At 52.2% G+C, this 16,626-nt stretch overlaps 1 protein-coding gene across 4 annotated transcripts in view; it reads left to right on the top strand.

Annotated features, from left to right (window-relative positions):
• The window catches only part of DISP1 (dispatched RND transporter family member 1), a 187,045-nt gene that overhangs the window by 166,431 nt on the left and 3,988 nt on the right, over window positions 1-16,626 (top strand). For 3 of the 4 annotated variants that reach the window (XM_047077198.1, XM_047077199.1, XM_047077200.1), the window contains 5 exons: window positions 1,145-1,174; window positions 6,810-6,933; window positions 7,676-7,803; window positions 8,460-8,557; window positions 10,638-10,735. In XM_047077198.1, coding sequence (XP_046933154.1) covers window positions 1,145-1,174; window positions 6,810-6,933; window positions 7,676-7,803; window positions 8,460-8,557; window positions 10,638-10,735 — 478 coding nt within the window. Of the gene's footprint in view, window positions 1-1,144; window positions 1,175-6,809; window positions 6,934-7,675; window positions 7,804-8,459; window positions 8,574-10,637; window positions 10,736-16,626 lie in introns of those variants that run through there. The other variant, XM_047077201.1, reaches the window with a different exon arrangement.

Genomic DNA, 16,626 nt, shown 5'->3' with positions numbered 1-16,626 from the left:
ATCATCAAGGGTCCCAAAGAGCTTTTATTTATTCAGGTTATATCCGGTACGACCACACTGGAATTAAAACTTTTAAAATGTTAATCGATGGGGCACCTGGGGGCTCAGTTGGTTAAGGATCCAACTCTTGATTTTGGCTCAGATCATGAGCTCACAGTTTGTGGGTTCGAGCCCCACGTCGGGCTCTGTGCTGACAGCTTGGAGCCTGCTTGGGATTCTCTCTCTCTCTCTCTCTCTCTCTCTCTCTCTCTCTCTCTCTCCCTCTCTCTCTGCCCCGCCCCCACTCTCAATAAATAAACATTAAAATAATAAAATATTGTTAGCTCATTTAAAAATACCGGTAATAAGCTCTTTACATGTTAATACAACATTTGTTATGAAAAATCATTCCAGTTTCCAAACCAAAGAACAATTTAACGAGGTGAGTAAATCTGTCTGGTGTCTTCTAACTGAAGACACGGGACCCTCACGTCTGCCTCTGCAGTCTGTGCGCTGTGCTGTTTGGTGAGACCCGCGAAGTCAAGAGACCTGGCCGTGTGCCCTCCCTCATCCAGTCGGAACAGGGCCTCCCCTCGGGCCCGGGGAGGGTCTCAGGAACCCCCACCGTGAGAACCGCTGTGCGCGGGAGTGCGACAGCACTGGTGAATTTTGTTGGCTCACCGAATGTTGACTGAGCGCTTACCGTGGAAAAAGTTAGTGTGGGAGGAATAGAATGCGCGGGGGTTGAGACCACGTCCAGTTTGGGGCTCTCCGGACGCCTGGTCCACGCGCGTCGGGGCAGGGAGTGGGTGGCAGAGGCTGAGAGGGAGGAGCCGACAGGTGCTAAGCGGATGCAGGGAAACTGACGGACGGAGGAGCCGCTCCCGTCCTGGGGGAGTAGAGGGCTGCTGGTACGAGAAGGTGCCGGGGCCTGGAAGAGCCGGGCGGCAGTGTGGGCGCAGGCTCGGACCCCTGGGCACAGGCGCCATGACCCTGACCCCTGCGGGGTGCGGACCATCCCGGCCCCGGCCCCGGCAGCCACTGGGTCACCCTCCCCTCGCCCCACCTCCGCCACCCCCACAGCAGCCCGAACGGTCGAGATGCCGCGAGCACACCTTTGTTACGATGCCACGTTTCTGATTGGTTTTCCTTTGCTTTTTTTCAGACCGTGCAGACCTTTCAAGTTACCAAAAAGGTAAAGTAATCTGATCATCTTATTAAGTAGTAAAGTGATTGCATGCCCTTCCCTGCAGTGTTTTCTTCACGCTGCTTCGGCCTCCCTCATTCATATTTTTCTGAAGGAAAAGTAAATTTCCCCTGAGCTGGCTGCCGGAGCGATCCTCCCTCTCCAGAACTGGTGTTGATCTCAAGGTTTAGATTCCGTTTGTGGTGAATCGTTTATATTGGCCGAGGTGCCTCTCATTCCTTCGTGGTCTTCCTTGTCTTGGAGAAAGACTGTTCTGCCGGGCCCTGGGCTCGTGGCGCTTGAGTTCAGGCGGGTTGTCTGTGTTTCCTGCTAAAAATGTCACCGTGTTCAAATGGAGGTGGTATTTGAGGAAACTTTGAAGGTTTGTCTTTTCAGTAGAAAAGCAAAATTTTAGGTGGAACGTTGTTTCTGCAAAAAAGCCAAAGCCTTGTCTCCTCAGTGGCGTGCTTGCCGTGGTGGTCCCACGTGGCAGACTGGTGCATCGTGGGAAACCAAGTGATCTCTGCAGTGCACCCGCGAGAGGAACCGAGGCCCTGATAACCGAAGCCTGGTCAGGGGGCCTGATCCTCTCTTCCAAGTGCAATTACTACATAAATTTTAATTAGCAAATTCCCTTTCCATTTAAAAATTATTTATTTTTTGAAATTGCGGTAAAATATACACGGCATAAAATCTGCCATTTTAACCACGTTTAAGTGCACGGCTTCGTTGCGTTAAAGTCCACGTTATTGCGCCACCGTGGCCACCGCCACGTCCAGAGCTTCTTCCGTCCTGCGAGGCAGAAACAGTGGCTCCCCGTCCGCCCTCCCCCAGTGCTCTAGTCTCCATCTCTGCGAACCGGGCCAGCCGACCCCTCCTGTGAGTGGAATCACGCAGAGTTCGTCCTGCCGAGACTGGCTGACCTCGCTCAAGGTGCTGCCCTCCAGGTTTGTCCGATGCGAACAGGTGTCAGAATTTCCCTCCTTTCTAAGGCCGAGTGATATTCCGTTGTATGCGTATACACTTTTTGTTTATTCCCCTTTGCAGACAGAATTGTGGCAGAAGATAAAGGAAAGAAGTTATACAAGTAAATATGACAGGTCAGGAGAATGAATTTCCAGTTTTCCACAAATAAGAAAGCCCTTTCTAAGGATTTTTGCATTTTGAAAAGATTCATACATATTTTTCCTGTTACTAGATTGGTATTTTGAAAACTCCTAATTTCTTCTTTTCAGCATATACGCATACAAATACAACTTTTTCAGAAAAGCCTTTCCTGATTCCCTTCCCCACTGTAGGTGGAAGTCATCTCTGCTGAATTCACAAAACGTTCATCTGTATCCCTCTAAAAACACGTATTTCTCTACCTGGTTTTGTATTTGTCAAGTTGTCTGATGTTCGGTATCAGGTTCCAAGTTCCTTAAGGGTGAGATTCGTGTCTGCCGTGTGTATTCCCAGATGCCCGTGCCCTTGATCTGTGATGCTACCTGTGCACTGTATTTATTTCTTCCCAACAAAGAAAGAGTTCTGTGTCCTCTTTGCTTTGGGGAAGTTTCTCAAGCTTCTTTCTTCCCACTAAACTGATAGCTGACGCCGTGGGAAAAATTATGATTAATAACATTTTGATCCTAACCCCAAGGACAAGAGGGATACGGAGCAGTTACTAAGGGAACTGGAAGGGGAGAAACCAAGGAGAAAGAGATTTTCCGGAAGAAAGGGTAACTGCTCAGTTCAGGGAGGCCAAGGACCCGGACTAGTTCGCAGTTTCGGCAGGTTCAGAAGAGTCACGGGAACAAAGCCAGGCTGAGGGACTCGGGGTTGGGTGTTCCGTCGGGGGGAGGCCTGTGTCCAGGGCGCTCATGTTCTCTGCTCAGGGTAAGGGGAGAAAGGAGAGACTGTTCCCAGAGAGCCGGCGGTGGGGGGGCAGGCAGAGGAAGGCATCTTTGTGAGCTGAGAGAGGAAAGTGCCCTGTGGAGGCCCTGTTGTGGGAGGACGGGCCCCGTGGTGTCGCCGAGCATTGGAGGCCCTGTTGGGGGAGGACAGGCCCCGTGGTGTTGCCGAGCAGCGGAGGCCCCATTATGGGAGGACGGGCCCCACGGTGTCACCAGCATAAGTTACCCTGTGAGCCTTTTGCTCATTTGTTCGGACCGATGGGAAATACCTGCTCTTCCCCGGAGAAGCCCACTAACACAGTGGCTGATGTCTGGGAGTGTGGTGAGGGTCGCTTGTGAAGACTGCAGGGAGGCCTGTCTGTCCAGGGCACAGTTCAGCCACAGACACGTGTGGGTGGCCCTGCCCTGCGGCGTCCCCCTCCCGTCCTGTAGCAGGGGCGCGTGCCCTCTGACTCTCAGCCCTCCTGGGAAGGTGCCGTGAGCTCTTGCGCACGGCACCCGGGCATCGCCGCGGCCTCACGCGGGGCCTGCTGGGCAGGGGACAGACGCGGGTGTCATATGCAGAGCCCCAGAATCCGGGCAGACGTGAGACGCTATCCCGTGCCACGCAGGAGGACGCACTGTAGTGGCACCAGGGGTCCTTTGACGGGTCTTCTCCTGAGCACGCGGTTCACCCTTCAGAAACGTAACGTGCGGGTGCTTTGTTCTTATAATGTAGTTAGAACATAGACCTTGAACCCAGACTCACCAGGACTGCAGTTAGTGGAAAATGTAGCAGTGACACTTCTGGGCCATATTGAATTTCCTTTCCTGCTGAAACTATCCTGCTTTGTTAGGCTTTTATCTTAACATTACAACCACCGTCTGGGCTTCCTACTTGTACGTGAAGCTTCTGTTTCCCGTGTGGTGTCCACAGCCCCTCGGACTCCAGCACAGACCCTGACACCAATGTGGGATAGAGGAGAAACGCTCTTCGGGGTGTAATTTCCCCAGAAGAGTCGGGTCTTCTCCCCACGGAGCTCGCGGCACATGAGCAGTGGTCCCTGGGCAGGGTGGGCACGTGAAGCGTGTGCTGTGTCGGCGGGGAGCGCTCCGGGACGCCGGGAGGGCGCAGGTAGGAGTCACGGGTGCCGTGTGGCGTCCACGCGCAGTCAGCGCGATACCTGGTGTGGGACGGTGCTGCGGGATCCGAACCAGACGTCGCCACCGGGAAGGGTCCAGACCACACGTTCTCACGGGAAGAGTCCAGACGTGGTCGCGGGCAAGGGTCTGAGCCAGATGTTCTCATAGGGAGGGGTCTGAACCAGATGTTGTCACGGGGAAGGGAAACCGTTGCTGAGGAGGGTTTTAAGACTGCGGTGCCTGTGTGTGCAGGGTTTTCAAGAACACAAAACAAAAAGTCAGCCCACGGGTAAATTAGCCCACAGTGTGGAAGCCAAGCACTTGGGGCGCCCACCACCCGCGTCGACAGCGTGTTTGTAGGTGGCAGCGAACAACTGCTGGTGATTTGAGAGAAGAATGAGCCACTTAAAGTCAAGTCTGGGCTCTTCCCACTTCCCAGGGCTGGTACTTCCAGGGTCTAAATGTAAAGGACCCTTTTTAAGTCTGAATCCATGAACAGAAAGTCTCAAATGTGCTGTTGGCAAAGGGCCCAGTTCCGGAGATCTCGGTTTGCATCTGGTGGAGCTGGAGTTAAACGTGCAGGTCCTCAGCACCGGTGTGTTCTCGAAACGGCGTTCGCGCTCGGACAGCCACAGTCCGCGTCTGTGACTCGGTGGCTTCATCACATCCAGAATTACGTTCACAAGCCCGTTCCGTGGTACCTCGCATTAATTTTACTTCAGTGAGTTTTTAAATCCAGAATTTGGAGGCTCGAGAACAGCGTTCAGAATCAGAGGCCTGTGGACCTGTGTGGTTTTGCATCATGAAATTAACTGTTCGTGTGACTCGGGAATTTAATTTAAAATGTGAATTTGGGGGAGCCACATTCTACTCTGCCAAGTAGACTTATTCCCTTGTGCTCAGGGCGAGAGGTGACACCATGGTGGTTAGGAGGCCCGACTCAAACCAGACTCCGGGGCTCCCATTTGTGATCTTTTTGTGAACTATAAGTGACACATGACATTATATTAGCGTCAGGTGCACAACGTAATGACCCAGTACTTGTAGATACTGTGAGGTGATGACAGTAGTCGGTCTGGCTGGTATCCGCCACCACACGGACTTAGGACTTTCTTTTCTTGTGATGAGGCCTCTTAAGATCTGCTCTGACAGCGGCTCCCAGTTGCGCACACAGCGTCACTGACCGTGGTCACTGTGCTGCGACACACCCCCGGGGCTGACGTACTTTGTAGCTGGGCTGGTGTCGTGACTCTGGACCGTTGTGTAAGTTGCTCGTGCCTCACTGCGTCTCGTACAGCTGAAGACTTAAGTGAGGTGCTACAGGTAGAGCCTGAGAACAGCTGGTGCTCCTCGTAAGGAGGTGGTGACCTTGAGGACCGCAGGGCTGAGAATCGCCCGGGGCGGTGCTCCCTTGAAGCGTAATTATGTTGTATTTTGATTTCCTTGTTAAAATGTAATTTGAAGTCAGTCCCCCCAGAAGGCCAGACCCATGGGGTCGAGTGATGGGAATGTGAACATGAGCCAACGGCGTCTTCCTTCAGAGTGACGTTTGCAGCCGCCAGCTTCGTGAAACCACTGGCCTGGTTTTGAGGAAATATCCCACAAATACCTGAGTAAGGAGCCAGAAATAGCCATCGGCACGGCCAAGGGAGCTAACATTGTTGAGGATTTGAGGGTAACTGTCCATAAGTGAAATGCTTCTTTTTTCTCTCTTGCCAACCTCAAGTTCAACCTCAAGTTGGCAAGATACGTCTTGAATTTTAGAAAATGCCATTCAGTCAACTTCTGTTGAGCACAGAGTTCACATGAGACCTGCAGATGTCAGGTCAGGGAGGTCCAGGGTCCTACGGAAGGGAGGGGCGCCTGGAGGACATGGCTCTGGCGGCAGTTTGGTGACAGGAGGGGAGACGGAGGCCAGGCTGCCACGGCTGCACGGTGAAGAGAGGGCACTGATGCTACACTAACTGAGTGAAGAAAATGCACATCTCGCCCTCGTGGGGCTCAGTCTGACACACCCATTATAGTTTTCGCCGGAAGGACAGCAGCAGGTGTGTGGGGAGGTCTGGGGTTGGTTATTATTTTTTTAACGTTTATTTATTTTTGAGAGACAGAGAGACACAGAGCATGAGCAGGGGAGGGGCAGAGAGAGAGGGAGACACGGAATCCGAATTAGGCTCCAGGCTCCGAGCTGTCGGCACAGAGCCCGACGCGGGGCTCGAACCCACAGACCACGAGATCATGACCTGAGCCGAAGTCGGATGCTCAACCGACCGAGCCCCCCAGGCGCCCCTGGCTTGGTTATTCTTGAGACATGGGTACGTGAGCCTGTTTGTGGGCTGAGCTCTTTTCTAAGAGCTGAGAGAGCACCGGACAGAGAGAAACGGGTCTGAGGAGATGGGGGCTGGGTCCTCTGCCCCCCCCACACCTCCCTCCACGCAGGCGTGTGGACCGTAGCTGGTCTCCCGAGGAGCAGGTGGACGTCTGAAGTGCCGTGTGTCTTCTCCCACTGCATCTGTCCCTGACACACTCCCGGACCAGGTCTGAACCAGGAGGATTTCACAGACGCTATCTTCGGCAGGGAGCCCTCCTGCCGCTCCTAAGTGGCCTCCTGTGTCCTCTCTGCTCCGCAGTTATGCGTCCCTGATCGCCGACTGGCCCGTCGTGGTCCTGGGCATGTGTACCGCGTTCATCGTCGTCTGTGCCCTGGTCGGGGTGTTAGTGCCCGAGCTGCCCGACTTCTCCGACCCACTGCTGGTAAGGAAAACGGCCACTCGAACCTCTTTTGCCCAAAATGACCTCAGAAAATTCAGTATTTTAATGCATGTCACATTATGTAATTATGACCCGTTTTAAAACCTTCTCGAGCTGTCGGTAGGGGTGCAGCTCTCCTTCCAAAGAGTAAACTTGTGCCATCGTGGTTACAGGCAAACTTAAAAGGTCAAGGAACCCACTCACCATTACAAATCTGGAAATTTTGCTCCTTGGCTCCCACATTTAAGCCAAAAATCAATAAAATGGAGAATCTGCATTCTATAAAAGTGTTTTTGTGAAGTCGTTAGGACTGAATGTCTCTTCTTTCCACCCAGAAGGAGTTAGAGGAACTTCAGTATTACTAAGAGAGAGCAGGGTCTGTTTTTAAGTAAACGTTCCTGTAAAACACTAACGTGCATGACATAATCTGATGCGACCGTAAGTTTTCATAACATCAAAGTGTTTGCTGGATGCTTAGGTATGAACTGGAAAGAGAACCTTCAGATACGGGTTTTCCTTGTTGCCGAGACGGCTAACGCAGCAGAGAACCAACCCCACTGCCTCGTCGTGGCGAGCAGTGGCTGCCGTCACGTCGGGCCACCCTTTCGGTGCCATCGGCCACGGGGCAGCGGTGGGGAGGGCCTGGGGAGGGCCTGCACGTCTGTGGACGTGGCTCTCCCGCTCCTAGAACTACACCGAGCCTACGTGACGTACACTAATGAGAGTTTGTGATATTTTGTCTCAGGGCTTTGAACCAAGAGGGACTACGATAGGCCAGAGACTGGTCACGTGGAATAACATGGTGAAAAACACAGGATACAAAGCGACATTAGCAAACTACCCTTTTAAGTATGCAGATGAACAAGCCAAGAGGTAATTATTCGTTAACTTTTACACAGAACATTGCTTAACGAATTCCACTTTTAAGCAGTATCTGAGCAAAATGATTAGATGCAAATGTGTGGCTCAAAATCTTTGCCACTGGATTTGTCGGCATTCTCACTGTCTTTTAAGATGTTGTTGCATTCGAGTGGAAAGTGAGGGTTTGGGTTTTTTCTTTTACAGGAGTGAGGAAGTGAATGTTGCTTGCTTACATTAATGCTAAATTTCAAGTGCTACATAGGCTGTGACTCAGGATACACCGTTACCGGTACACTTACTGGCCTCGAAATAGTCCTTTATTTGTAAATTCTTTTTTTTTTAACATTTATTCATTTTTGAGACAGGGAGAGACAGAGCATGAGTGGGGGAGGGGCGGAGAGAGAGGGAGACACAGAATCTGAAGCAGCTCCAGGCCTCTGAGCTGTCAGCACAGATCCCGACACGGGGCTCGAACCCACAAAGCATAAGATCACGACCTGAGCCGAAGTCGGCCGCCTAACCAACTGAGCCCCCCAGGCACCCCTGCACATTCTTATTACCGCAAGTCCTCCATTGGCCGTCACACGGCGTTGTGCCAGCGTGGTCGACCGCCTTCCCCGCACGGTCACCAGCACGTCCCTGCCTCTCACGTTGTCCTTCCCTTTCAGCCACCGGGACGACAGGTGGTCCGATGATCACTATGAACGAGAGAAAAGAGAGGTCGACTGGGACTTCCACAGGGACAGCTTTTTCTGCGACGTTCCGAGTGAGTGGCCTCGCAGGTGAACAGCCCCTCGGGCCTCCCGGTGTTCGAGACGAGTGTGGTTAGACCGAGTCGGGGAGGAGGATGTGGGGGAGCTGAAGCCGTTTTCCTGCTCTGGGCCGGCCAACCACTAACCTGAACGTATTCACCTACAGTAAAAATCAATGAGAGATTATTGCGTAATTCCATTCCGTTTTACGGAAGATAAAACATCTAGTAAAATTCTTGACCTGGTTGCCCCAAATTTCAAGTCCTCTTAAATTTCTTATATTATTGAAAAAATACTTTCAGTCGAGTAATAAGTACATATCTTTGGATTGAACCCTGAAATGCTCTACGTCATGAGAAAGCGTCTATCGACAGCTTCTCTGTGACTTGTTAGGCACTAGAGATAGAAGGATGCGCGGAATACCATCCCACGGGGCCGACCCGTAACGTGTACACGGGACGTGTCCGGGTCGTAGCCACTTGGCTGCACAGACTGTGGCCTGGAAGAAACGTGAGAGCTTCCCTGAGGTCAGGAACCCGCACGTTCGTGTAGAACCGCCAGGTGTTCGAACGCAGGCAGCAGATTCACTGACAGCTTCTCCCTGCGAGCGAGGGGCCTGCCTGGAGGAGCCCGGTCAGCCCTGGGGAGCGGGCGTGAGCACAGAGCTCCGCTCTCTCCTTCAGTGAACACGGGCCCCAAAGCCCTTCCAAATTCGGCTTTTTTTCCCTGTTGACACTCCCCCTGAAGCGTGTATTTTCCTGTCTCGTTAGAGAACTAGAGGACCTCGCTGGTCTTGTCCAGCCTGAGGGTCTGTACTTTGGAAGCTGTTTCACAGCACAGTAACCGAGAGATGGAAAGAAGGAGACCAGGGAGGCTTCTGTCCTGGTCCCAGGGAGGAACTCATGTGTTGTTTTCTGCGTCTTGTTAGAAAAGCCGAAGTCTGGTCAGTCGACTGTCCTGGCTGGTTCCTCTAGGTCAGGTGGTGCTGTGTGTTTCTGACTAATCAGGACAGACATCAGCAGACTCACGAGATGTGGCCCCTCTGTGTCAGCAGCCCACACACTACACTTGTGCCCCCGGTACGGCCCCGCCTGGAGGAAAGCCGGCCGGCTCCCTGGAGGAGGTGTTTGTTTCCAGGGGCTCATTTTGCTCTTCAAAACCAATCAACATAAGATAATGGCCATCTGACGAAGAGTTTACTAAAGAAAACTTCGTAATCATGAATAAAAGCTCACGTAGTACAGCTTTATTTACAAATTTGCAGATTGGTTTTCTTTTTTAGCACAGTTACACATTTCAGATAACGTAGTGAATCCACTCTGTTTTACTGAATGAAGTTCTAATGACTGAGGAGGCAGGAACAGCCCTTACCGAGTGCTGTTTTTCCTTTAATTCTCGCAACTGGGAGAGACGTGCTTACAGATCAGGAGCCCAGGCTCAGAGAAGCTGCTCATCCGGAGAGCTGGGACCTGGTCACACCAGGTCTGCCGCCAGGGCCGTGCTCCGTCCAGTCTGTCCCGCAGCCGGACTATTCAGAAACACACTCTGCGTTAGTGAGATGTTCCCAGTGTTCATTCTCAACTCTGGTGTAGCAGGGAGACTGCGGACCCAGCTGGAACGCAGCGTAGTTGGCGATCCTGGGCAGCCCGTGGTGCCCGATTGCACTCCTAAGCTGATCGCCTGGCATCTGTCATCCCTGGTTCGAAGCCACGGAGAACACCCACGCTTGGTGTTCAGCACAGCCTTCCTGGGATTTGTACGCCATTGCGGTGACGTGTTTCGAAATTAAGAGGGAGGCGTGCAATTAATTTCGTGCGGAGAGTTCTTACAGATTGCTCATCCGAATCATAGTCTGATCAGAAATAGGTTTGTTCTATGACTCCTACGATTTTTAAGATGTAGTGAGTAGACAAAGGCTTTGAACCAAAATAATATTATGGCATTGTTTGCTTTCTTTTTTTACATTTTTCTCCTGGAAAATGGGGAAAGGATCCCCTGCTGTTACTGACTTGTGTTTTCCCGTTCGAGCTATTCCTGAAAGCGGAGTCTGATGGGCAGTTATAACCTTTTTCTTTCCTTTTCTCATGTCACCAGGCGACCGGTACTCCAGAGTGGTGTTCACAGCAGCTGGAGGGGAGACCCTGTGGAGTTTACCTGCGATTAAATCCATGTGCAGTATAGACAATGCAAGGGTATGTAAAGCAAAACTGAAATTCATTTGCAGCAAATAAGATTAGATTTTTGAAAGTCCTTTCCCTGCTGACGTGGTAACCGCTGGAACGTAAGTGTTCCTGGTGCCTGAGTCCCGGGGACCACCCGCCAGAGGCCGGCGCCCCACACTCCTACCTCCTCGGATGCAGGTGCCTCTGTGCCCCCATGTTCTTCAATAAAGAACTCTTTCTTTCCTACCCCTGTTCTCTGTCCAGTCTTTTATCTTAATTTCACAGCATGTTTCCTTTCTGTGGTCGTGCTCTGTCTTTCCTAAGCCACTTCTGTTGTTGCCTACTGAGGCGGCTGTCCGCGGCCTAACCAGGCAGTCAACCAGCAGGTCTTTGGGGCAGATTCAGGGCACAGGCTAGGGAAGGGGACATCGAGGCGTGTGGGTGTGTAGATGGCGAGCGCTCCAGTCCAGGGTGCCCTGAACTCTAAACCCCTTGAGGACAGAGGACACAACACAAGAAGCCCTCTGCTCTTGGGTCTCTGGAGCCGAAAGAGGTCAGCCCCAGAAAACGTGGGGTCGGCCTCCGGGCTCTGGAAGGGCTGTCAGCTCCGTGTGCTCAGAGGCAGATTCTCCGAGTCAAGACTGCCTTCGGGGCCACTCGTGCACCCGTCCCAGCAGCAGGGAAGGCGCTCACCGGTCTCCTAGCGTAACTCTTAACTTAGCCCGACGTCCCTGCTTTGCTGGAAACCTGATCACGTGTCTCCTAAGAGCGAGCCTGACGCCCCAGCACCCCGGCCACGGGGCTTCTCAGGGAAGCAGACAGGGCTCTTGGGGGCCACAGGGCCAGCGCCCACCACGCTGACTCACGTACCTTCTGCGAACTGAGCGGCTCGCCCAGGTCACCTCTGGGCCTCATGACTCTCCTCATCCTGAAAGACTGTGCATCTCCTGCTGGTCGGGCCACCAGGGTTTTCTGTGAGGGCCATCTTCTGTCTGCCCGGCTCCAACAGACCAAAGTCACTGGCCACCTACAAACAAACCGAAGCGTCTTAATCAGCGGTCAGTCTTTGTTTGCCTTATTTTCTTCTCTTCTACAGCTCTCAGTTCATTATTCGGAAACTGTGGACGAGTCACAGCCCGTCTCGTATGGAAAGTTAACTCTCAAGGAGTAAACGCGCACAGCCCTGTTCAGCATGTGTGACACATCGCCCCCCCACCCCCAGCAGCCCTGCCACCGTGGCGCCCGTGGCTCCTGTTCACACATGGCTGTGTGGTAACCACGCTCACGGGAGAGCAGTGCCGCGACTCCACGGCTTCCGGTCCTTCCTTTCCCACCTTTGCTGTTGACCTTTTAACCTTCCCTCCCCAAAGACTCTGAAGAGACCGAATTCCCGCAGCTGATTCATAGCTGGTGTTTGTTGGGTTTTGTTGGATTTGTCAGGATGTGTTCCAGACACTGGACTGTTTCCTTAAGTCCTTGTGATAATGTCGTGAATTAAATCCTACTGTTGGCCTGTCTTGTGGATGGGGAAAGTCCGTGCAGGTGGTCGGCGGCAGGTGTGGGATTTGAACCCAGCCTGACGTTAGTCTGTTTCCCGCCATGCGTCATGCTGCAGAAGACAACCACCCCTCTTCTGTTTGGTCTTGTGTTATCACACACGCCCTCTCCCACCGAAACGATCCTCACAGAGCCCTCGTGGCCTAGAAAGTACGTTTTTTTTTTTTACAAGAGCAACAGCCGATCCTGTGAGCACTGCTGGGCTCTGAACGGACCCAGAGGCCCAAGGCCCGTACGCAGTGCTGTGGCACCACGGGAGTGGACGCTGTTTCGTGTACGTGTGGGTGTGTGTCAGACTCTCTCAGACGATAAACGCCAGCAGGACTAGGCAGCTCACAAAAAGGCTAACGTAACAGAGCTGAAGGGACAGCAACGGTGCGATCAGTACGCGGTGGCACGGCCGTGAGCCGCACTCCTCCCTCCTCCCTCCCTGGCAGCCAGAGCAAAACAGAACTCGCAAATGGTGACAAAAGTCAGGTAAACAGGGCAGCAAATGTGTTTTAGAAGACGCTCCCCTTCCCCTCGTACTAATACGGGGAGCACCATCCCCGTGGCCTCCGTGGAAGAAGTATGACGTCCATCAGAGCCCTTAAGTACCACCGTGCTTACGGGACGCACAGTATTCAATTGGAGCGGATTTCTAAACCGTGCCTCAGGCTGGCAGCGGGAGAATGTTCCGGCAAAAGCAATTTCTGCAGGGGATTAAAGCAGTAAAATCTAAATACGTGGCTTCCCAGTGGTTTGGCCTGATGCATGTGCAACATTTAGACTGTTGAAGGAGCGGTGTGCCCTCTTGTCTGTTTCCCAGCGTGCTCTGGTTATCAGGACCGGATGGCCGTGAGTTCGAGTTTGCAATTCCTGCGAGAATGTGGCAAGCATCCAGTCTCCTGAAAATCTGAGGAGCGGGCCCAAGACGTGCGTCTGCAGGAATGGTCAAGCCAGTTACAGATCACAACGACAAATGCATAAATAGGGGGTCGAGGCCCCAGAATTCCCACCTCATAGAGCAGGTTGTAATTTTCCTTGTTAAATGCTGTTTTCAACAGTGGCACACACAGCCTCTGCAGTGAGTACGGAACGGTAAACCTTCCTCGCAGAGATCGTGCATTCCCTGACACCCGACGTAATAACTGTCGCCTAGCAGCTCAGTCTGCAGGTGACTACCGTACCCTTTCCGGGTCTCCCGGGTCGAGACCCTTTGCAGAGCGTTATTTGTCCTGGTCGTGATTCACGCAAACTGTGCACACGCCGCTTGTCAGCCTCTCCCTCCTCCTCCTCCCCTCACCCCCCACCCCCGCCCTTGCGCTCAAGCAGCCATCAAGCTGGATGGGACCCACACCAAGGGGTACTGAGCAAGAGGGCTTAACGGCGGGTGCGATGACCGGAAAATGGCTGGTAATCGGGGTGAAGGCTCAGCGAGGCCACACGTGTCCCTTGTCACCTGCTTGTGTTTGCAGCGCACTGAGCTCAAACCCCAGATTCCCTTGAAGTTCTGTGCCCCTGGTGCTCAGGATTCCCATGGGCTTTGGTTTCCAAAGCGAGTGGCTCCTGTTTCTGATGCTGCCGTGTACCGCCTGACACAATGCTGGTTTGCTCAACGGACTCCCCGGATCTTCATTACCCTTTTCTGCCTTGACATCCCAAGGGACGCGCTGGCGGACGGCCATTAGACCCGGCGGAGTGTTTCCCGGGTCCTGACTCTGCTGGAAACCCTTTACCCTGATTCTTAGTCTTTGCCCATCATGGAACTTAGCACTCAAGCAGCCAGCTTGTCAAAGAGATGTGAGATTTAGCGCCTAACACCCTGTTTACCGGGTAAGTTTTGTGGACACGTGAGCCCCCCTGCAGCTGAGTGGACTCCAGAAATGTGTGGTACTTGTGTTACAGAGGACAGCGGGGCCCTGCTGTGCCTCGTCTCCCTGGGTCCCTTGAGCTTTTAGTACAAGAGGGGCGTCACGGGGGAGAAGAGTGGATGAGACCCCGTGCTGATTGTCCTTCTTCTCTCAGCCTCTTAAAGTGCCTCCGGCCTAGGCAGTAGCTTTACAAGTTAAGGCACCATTGAAAACTCTGCCAGTGTCTTCTTTTTCTCTCTTCTCTTGCTTCCTCCCATTCTAAGCCAGCCTCACCCCTGCTGCTCTCTGGAAATGGGTGTGTGCGCAGACCTGTTATAGCCGTAGAAGCAAAATGACTCCCTAAAACGTCCCGTCTGTGACTGACGAGAACAGAAAGGCCACCTGCTCTTAAATTACAAGAAATTACTTTCACTGAAAGTTCCCAGTTTGAGGACTTAAAAGATTTTGCAATCCTTCCCGCGAATCTCTTTCTGAAAACCTGCTTTCTGCGTGAAGATCGCCTGCTTGTGATCTCTTTAAGCCCCACAGCACGACAAACGCCTGTGGGTCTCGCCATCCCCGTCATGAACAACCAAGCCCTTCAGACGTGGGTGCCCCCTCTGCAGGTTCACACAGACCCTTACACATCCCTGCTGCTTCCCCTGTTGAATTATAGCGACTTGAGCTTTTTATTTCTCTGCCTCACTGTGCGTAACTCAAGGGCAAGGATCGCTGTACCTTACTCTTCATGTGTAGGTTCTCAATAAGTGTTGTTTTTCTTTTGAGTGGATGGGTGGATGGACGGGTGGCTTGGTGGATGGACAGATGGATGGGTGGGTAGGTAGATGGGTGGATGGATGGGCGGGTGGGTGGATGGACGGATGGATGGGTGGTGAGTGGATGGACAAATGGGTGGGTAGGTAGATGGGTGGACAGAAGGGTGGGTGGGCGGATGGGTGGACGGACGGGTGGGTGGATGGGTAGATGGATGGACATACAGACAGGTGGATGGACAGATGGAGGGGAACATAGGGCTTTACTCCCCGAAAGCCTAAACATTCTCTTGGACTCCAACCCTTTAGATTCAGGGTGCTGGCATCCAACTTGGGGTAAAGAGTATCAGTCACAACATCTTTCCTCTGTCCCTTCTAACCCTGTCAGGGTCCTCGAAAACTGTGTGGAAGGTTGGACATCAGCCAGCACCACCTTTGGATTTGAGGGCTGGTCTCCAGGGGCCCCACTGGCATGTGTTGTTGATAACAGCCATCAAAATACGACTGTCTTTAGTCTGCATTTATGTTGTCTAACTTTGTAATCTCTGGTCAGGCACACACACACAAACCCTGCTGTTACGTGAAAAGGTTATTGAAGGTTATTTTTTGCCTAGTTTTAGCTGCCAACTCTATTTCCTTTCTCTCTGGCGTGCGGTTATTTCAACAACTACACGTCTGTTCCTCTCAGCTGACGGCGGGCTTCATAACGGATGCATTTTCCTCCATCTGAAACTCAGACGTCGGGGCTACGTTACCTTTCTCCTGAGTCACCAGGCCGACTCCAGGGGCTGGTGTGATACTTCTCTGTGGGGCAAAACTGGTTATCTGCCATGAAAACCAGAGAGACGTGATCCCAGGGCTTCCCCTGTGTTGGCATACAAAGAATTAAATACTAATCATACCGGTTTATAAAATGTCAGATAATTATTGCTCTCTGGAAATGAGCTTAAAAATTAAGCCTTTGTTAAAATAACCATTTTAGTATGCCTGAATCATAACCCTTTGGGCTCATTTTTCTTCACCTTCAATAGAGTAGTCTTTAAAATTTTTTAATTATGGAAAATTTCAAATGTATACAGAAGCAGACAATGAATCCCCATGGTGGGTCACGTGGCTCTGATGCTTGGGATACACGTGCAGTGTTTCCTCTACACCCGCCTGCCAGGACTGGTCCCGCTCAGGGGTCTCGACAGCCAGGGGCGTGGGAAGCCGGTTCTTGGATGAGTCTAAGTACCAAAGACGCGCTCTGTCCCCACGTTCCCTTTGCTTTGCAAAGATACTTCAGCATATGATTGATTAAGCGTAAAGGTGGAGTCATTTAATCCCAGTAGAAGAAACAGTCACACCCTCCTTGAACTTTGGAGTTTCCTCCCTGGAACAGCCTTTGATAAACCGAGATGAGTGGGCCACCTTCCGAAGAGAAGTCTCTGGCAGGCCCAAGAGAAGGGGGATATTTCCTAAACTGGCTCTCGGGAGGGGGCCACTCATGTAATTTGCAGGTTTGGGCGGTGGTGGGACAGTGTTCTAAATGAGGCGCTGTCCACACTAAATCCGGAACTGCCGTGCTTTCCCCAAACCCCAAAAGGAGTTTTATCCAACTTGAATAAGCCTTTAAGGATGCGGAAGAAATCAACGCCTGCTTATTTGTCTCATTAAGTATACACATATAATTTTAAAAAATCAGAAATGTGGGATATTTTAACTGAGGACCATTGCTCCTGACGTCACCAGGGTCACTTCCGGGCTCGCGGACGGTTTT

The sequence above is a fragment of the Lynx rufus genome, unplaced genomic scaffold, assembly GCF_022079265.1.
Source record: "Lynx rufus isolate CCGP_SWC_20201006 ecotype Redwood Valley unplaced genomic scaffold, mLynRuf1.p SCAF_15, whole genome shotgun sequence".
NCBI classification, from domain to species: Eukaryota; Metazoa; Chordata; class Mammalia; order Carnivora; family Felidae; genus Lynx; species Lynx rufus.
This window is presented reverse-complemented; position numbering and strand designations above follow the sequence as displayed.